The 6,550-nt window shown below is 41.6% G+C and overlaps 1 protein-coding gene across 1 annotated transcript; it reads right to left on the reverse strand.

Annotated features, from left to right (window-relative positions):
- Nucleotides 1-4,430: 4,430 nt before the first annotated feature.
- On the reverse strand, nt 4,431-6,208 carry LOC128717987 (chymotrypsin-like elastase family member 2A). Its single transcript, XM_053811662.1, has 3 exons — nt 5,962-6,208; nt 5,226-5,897; nt 4,431-4,726 (listed from the first exon to the last, which is right to left on the reverse strand). Exons 1-3 carry the CDS (start codon nt 6,206-6,208, stop codon nt 4,431-4,433), a joined length of 1,215 nt encoding a protein of 404 aa, XP_053667637.1.
- Between the last annotated feature and the right edge of the window lie 342 nt (nt 6,209-6,550).

Consider the following 6,550-nt stretch of genomic DNA (forward strand, 5'->3'; position numbering starts at 1 on the left):
ATATTTTCAATAGATTTTCCACCCATCAACATTAACACGCATTGTTATCGGTTCGAGAACAACGAAAATGTAAAAATCGTACAACTTTCACAGCGCTCAGCAATATTTCCACTTCGTCATTTAAATTGGTTTCGCTGAAAACCAAGACAATAGTAGATGAATTTTTTAAAATAATACACTGTATGCCATAGTTAAACATCAACATTGCTACTTCGAACGAAATGGGCACGGAAGCAAAGGGTTTGTTTCCATTTGTGCCACGACACCTTCCCGGATAAAAACCAGAATCGGAAAAAAACATAATCAATAAACGAATCGAAAACCCATTCGACCAAACGCTGCGTTGGAATCCATTTCCACTGGTCCTTTTTGTGAGTGAGAGAAAAAAAAGCGTAGCATACATAACGGAGCACAAATGATCCAAATTCCCCAACCGAGCACCGTGGGGCACCAGCAGCATAATTGTTACCAAATGAAAACAGCAAAAAAAACTTCATTTCCATCTGACCACTGGGCAATTCAGTGGGGCTAGAACATGCGTGTGTAAAGAAAAAATATTGTTATCGTTATCGGCGATTAAAAATCAATGCCACATAATGCGTTTTGATGGTGCTTTGCTAAAGGATTTTCGATGTTCAAAATCAGCCAACGGGTGATTTTTTTGTTGGCTTGTCGCAATAATGAGAATGCGGCAGCAAAAAACGCGAGAAAAAATCCCTGGCTGGCTAATTAACGTTATTAAAATCACACCGGCGTAAAGCGTATTACCAGAGATCGGACAATTAAATCAATGGAAAATATGCTGTGAAAAGCTTACGCGACCATGTACGGTACATCATATGCTTGGGTGGGCAGATTTTACCCTTTTTTTTACAAGTAAAGTGTTTAACCATAAATTTGCAACCCATTGCATGAGCGAACTATAAGGTGAAAACAAGTAATTATTCATCGTGAGGGTGATATTTCGATGACATTTTAATGCAACTCAACTTGAATTGGCAAACGCTTGTATTCGTTCAATTGTTGCACGTTGAATAGTTTTTTTCAGTAAAATTAATTACAGTGGATGAGAGAATGAACAGCAACTCACCGTAAAAGCTGTTATTTCCTCCGTTTTCCGAAAGATGGCGTCACAGCTCAAGCGACATAGGAAGTGACAGAAGAGATATTAACAGACATTTTCCAACTTAAATAAAAGGACATTTTTTTTTACAAAAAACAGTTGCAATGCGATTCATGATGACTTAATGATGCGAAAATTCATAGCCAACATCAACCATCAACGATTCTTTGATGATTTAAAAGACACCAAAACTCTCCATGACACTCGGACTTTTACTGCAGTAAATGTCATTTATTTTAACACGAAAAACAATATCGACGATCCTTATGACACTCTCTAGATGCATTTACTTCGTACTTAAATACTTAAAGCTATATCTTGTTCTCAACCATCAGTACCAACGGAATAGATCTTTCTTTTTTGTTTCTAATACCTATTAGGCACTATCATTAGTCTCTAGAGCTGTTATATGAGTATCTGTTCCGGCCCTGTCTGTGGTTACGTTCGGTTACGGTGGACATCGGACTGACTGTTTGGTGGTAAAATGTGAAAATAAAATCTTAACTCGGTAAGATGTAGACTAATTGAAAAGCGCCACAATTGCAAAGAAATGCAAATAAAGAAAACAGGAAAAAACCCAAGATGATTATTTCTCTGTATTAAATACAATGCGGTTCAGTGCAAATGCAATCAAAAGCAATTTAATAAAATTAATTGCTTCCTACGCAAATATAATCCTGGCGTTCTGTAAATTACATGATGTTTCTATTGTCGATAGCTTATTATACGTTTGCACGAATTTCCTTTCTTCTACCAGGTAATAATGTATATAATGTTTAACTTACATGAATCAAATTCAAGAGTTTATGTTCTACGTAATGCAGCGTCTAGCGTTCCGACTGGTGCATGACAGCTCCTGCATTTAAGTAAATATTTATCATATTTCTTAATTTCTTAACAATAATCAACATCCGATTCGCTTGTACGGCTTAGCGGTTGACAGAAAAAATAGAAAATGAACAGCTCATGTTGACTTCCGGCTTACCATTTTTGACAATAGATGGTTCTCAGTCATGCGACAGGATCTAATCTTGATCAGCAGTACATGAGGAATAGTGATCATCAAAATTAATTACCGCGTGTGAGGCAACTAAATTGGATGTCACTTTATCGACAAACCCGAGAAAGTCGTACTTAATTGTTGAGTCACAAAAATGGGAAATCTGTATTGTTTAAGTATTCTGTATCTGTATTGTAACATGTTTTATATATTTTCATTGCTCTGCAACTCGGCCGAGTATTCCCGGGATAAGGTGACCTTTCTCTGTTGGAGAAGGAAATGTCTTCAAGCTAATGTGAATTGTATCTTAGATTAAGCTACCTTTCTTCTTCTTCTTCTTCTTTGGCCCGCTCTTATTGTTGAGCACGTCGTGCTGACATGGCCTGGTCACCAATATGTTTCCAGGAGACTCGATCCAGGGCTGCCGCTCTCCATCCTCTGCTGCACCCGATCTCCGACAGGTTCTGCTCCACCTGATCCAGCCAACGGGCTCGCTGCGCTCCTCTGCGTCTCGTGCCGAACGGGTCGCCGACGAGGACCTTTTTGGTGGGGCACGAGTCCGGCATCCTCATGACGTGCCCCAACCAGCGTATCCTTCCGGCCTTCGCCATCGTGAGGATGTCAGGTCCCCCAAACAGCTCAGCAAGCTCGTGGTTCATTCTCCTCCTCCACCCGTCGTGCTCCAAGATACCGCCAAAGATCGTCCTTAGCACACGGCGTTCGAAAACACCGAGTGCATTGGTATCCTCTGTGAGCATGGTCCAAGACTCATGACCATAGAGGACAGCCGGCCGTATCAATGTACGGTATATTGTGCATTTCGTGCGCAGGAGAAGGTTTCTGGATCGTAGGAGTTTGTGGAGCCCGTAGTAGGCACGATTCCCCTGAACAATGCGCCTTCGGATTTCGCTGCTTACGTTGTTGTCCGAAGTTATGATCGTACCGAGGTAGCAGAACTCCTCTACTACCTCGAGATCATCGCCGTCGACCGATACGCTGCTTCCCAGCGTGGCCCTATTACGGTCAGAGCCTCCGGCAAGCAGGTACTTTGTCTTCGTCGCATTGATCAGTAATCCTATCCTTGAGGCTTCGCGCTTCAGTCTGGTGTACGCCTCGCACACCGCCGCAGATGTCCTTCCGATGATGTCGATGTCATCCGCGAAGCCAAGGAATTGGATGGAACGGGTGAAAATCGTGCCCCGCATATCGAAGCCCGCGCTTCTCATGACACCTTCCAGAGCGATGTTGAACAGCAGACAGGAGAGTCCGTCACCTTGCCTCAATCCCCGGTGAGACTCGAAAAGCTACCTTTAGATATAAGCAATATGGCCTGGCCATTCTTGTTCAATACAAAAAAATGCCCTGCAACTATATCTGCAACATGTTTTTTTTAACTAAAATTTACTACACAGTCATCGAGACTGTCGAATCGATTAGCGTTTCCATAGCAACCACCGTAAATGAACTGTTTCCTATTTTTTTGGGCCCCAATGGTAATACCACCGGCGCAACATTCCTGTGCAACACCCTTCACTTTTCGGTAGTAAACAAATATTCTTTCCGATAGGGTTGACGCATCTGTTCCTGCATTCCGAATACGGGTCGAAGCGGTTGTTGTTATCTTCGCATCCACCGTGCAAGAATCGACGACCAAATCCTAACTCGTTGTCAAGGAAATGTTTGAAAGTATTGTTCAACCATGAACCACTGTCCTGAGGAAACAAAATGTTTCATCATTCCGGTCAGTCAAAATTTAGATTTTCTCATGAGCGAGCATCTGATGTTTTAGGGGGAACTTTTAAATACAAAATATTCTTATCACGGCATGAGTAGAAAGTTTTGATATTTTAGACGCTCTTCACATTGATAACGCTTATGCTGAGAGCAGTGAAACAATTCCGAAACTAAATTATTGCCGTATGTGTGACGGTCTGGTGATGGTGGTAGCGTCACTGTTTTATAACACGACAGGATTTGGATTTGAATGTATTCTACAACTTGGTCAGTGCATTCGCGATAGTGCTTCTGTGATTGCAAAAGACTATGCAATTCGATTTTGCTATGGCACGCATTTTTAACGGTATCCATTGGCCACATTTATCTGTCCCGCCAGCGTGCAAGATCGGCAACAGAACCGAGTATAGTATTTGTGTTTACAATGGTTCCCTGCAACAATCAAGTCACACTTAGCCAACAAATTATTATCGTTACATCCTGGTGGAACGTACACACCTATGGAAAGGCAAAAAGAAAAGGAGATCCAGAGGGGTGCCATTAATTAATCATTAATTTAGCCCCTTTTCACACTTACTTCAAACTGGTTATCATACCTTCGATGCGTATACTTCCCTCCTGTGATGCTTCCGTCTTTTCGTTCCACGCGCGGCACTTGTACCGACCACTGTCGGCCGGTATTGCTCCGAACACAAGCAGCAGGTTCGTGTCGGTAATTTGTATGCGATCGGTAGGCACTAGCATCTGGTCATCCTTGAACCAATTCACTTCGGGTCTCGGATATCCGTCTACGGTACAGTTAATCATGAAGTTACTATTTGGCAACAGTTCACGTCCCTGCGGGTAGTACATTTGCAACGTCACTGGAACTGGAAAGAATTGCGCAAAAGTGTCATAAAGTGAAATTAGTCGCCAAACCGAATATTATCACTCACGTGCACTACTGATACGTTCTTAGTGCATTCTTTCGCCAAAGGATGTGAACATCTACCATAAACAATGCTACTTGAAGCATACTTGAAGCAGTATAACACTTTTTGATAATAACAAAAAATTGGAATAGAGAGGTTGATAAAAATGTTATTCTGGAATACTTAACACAATAAAAAACACATTTTTCTATGGAGTTTGAATGTTTTTAGACAAACATATCCCTATAGTTATTGCTATAACTATATAAACAAATTAAAAAACCATTTAGAATCATTTTTTATACATGTAATAACTACGCCAACCATGTGCAAAGTAAGATTGCTAACCAATGCTATTAAAGTTTTAAAATTTTTACAGCAGTCTCTAGGTATGATGTCAAAATAGTTTAAAAATTGCATTCAACTTCGACCCCCTCCAGAAAACCGGATAGTTTACCTGGTTGCCGCTGTGTTGCGTTGACACGAAAAAGCCGCACATTCGAATAGTACATTGCATTCGTATTATTCCGCAACCATTCGATGTATTTAACCACATCCGTGTACGCAACATACTCTTGTGGGTCACACGTTGCAGTACCATACACGTTTGGTGCAAATGAAACTACTCCTCGCACACACCATCCGTCGCCGGTATCAAAAACAAATCCACCTCCACTGTCCCCGTTGCAAGGACCTACTCCATTGCGTTCACCGGCGCACAGCATCTTTCGCGTCAGTGTCATACCGAACACAATTCTATTACTTGCTAAACAATCCCACCGATTCACGACAGCTACTTCAGCCTCCGTTAAATAATCTGATATCGAATTGTTATCTTTCAACCCGAAACCCATCACTGTTCCTTTACGGCCCACTAGTTCGGTATAGTCTTCCTCTGGACAAACACACACCGGTTGAACGTAATCACTCATCGCTATCTCGTTACCCAGTCTGATCAGAGCAATATCGTCCTCTACGCTGGTCAGTCTGTAGCCAGGATATATCAAAAACTTATCCGGAACGTAAGTTCTGGTGTGCTGCTCGATGACGAATAACTCCGATCGTCCTACGTGCACTACCAACCGTTCCTTCGAGATCACACCGTGCTTCGTGTATAGACAGTGTGCCGCTAAGTTCATACAAAATCGTACAATTATTAAGCCGAACAAAACGAGGTGCAGAGAATCACGCACCCGTGAGAATGGTATACTTATCAACGATTGATCCTCCGCAAACGATCTTAAACTCATTCTGCGTCCGATGCGTGATGGTAACATGCCATGGCCATTTGCCGGATGATGCCCTTTGACCTCCTAGTATTAGATTCACATGGTTCACCTTTCGCTGTCCACATTCTAGTCCCGAAGTGTAACAACCGTAAGTGATTGCTATGAAAACGATCCCTTGAAATAGAACCCTTAACGACGCGGGATGCTGCATCTTGTTGATCGAACATCACTGGGGAAACTAAATGTTTCATCGTTCCAGTCAGTCAAAATCAGTCAGTATCAAGGGTACTTTAAAATCAACAACATTCTTATCACGGCATAAGTACATAGTTTTGAATCTTTGTACGCTCTTGAAATGATAAGACATGAACATGAACATGAACGAAACAGTGAGAAAATAAAAGATTGCCGCTGTTCTAAGTCCGTAATAATATAATTAATATCTCCAACTGATGCCAAATCCCATCCGAATTGTCCTCTTGAACAAGAAGTAAGTAAGTAAATAAGTCGCTACCGCCTGGATATTCTGAAAAAAACTAATAGTTATTATGAC

Source organism: Anopheles marshallii, chromosome 2, assembly GCF_943734725.1.
Source record: "Anopheles marshallii chromosome 2, idAnoMarsDA_429_01, whole genome shotgun sequence".
Classification (NCBI taxonomy): Eukaryota; Metazoa; Arthropoda; class Insecta; order Diptera; family Culicidae; genus Anopheles; species Anopheles marshallii.

Excerpts from the sequence above, each read along its gene's own strand:
- LOC128717987 (XM_053811662.1), bottom strand. The coding sequence starts at position 6,208 with ATGCAGCATCCCGCGTCGTTAAGGGTTCTATTTCAAGGGATCGTTTTC. Across the intron at positions 5,898-5,961 it reads TAAGTATACCATTCTCACGG|CGGCACACTGTCTATACACG; the intron begins GTGCGTGATTCT and ends GTATGAACTTAG. Across the intron at positions 4,727-5,225 it reads CGCAACACAGCGGCAACCAG|TTCCAGTGACGTTGCAAATG; the intron begins GTAAACTATCCG and ends AATTCTTTCCAG.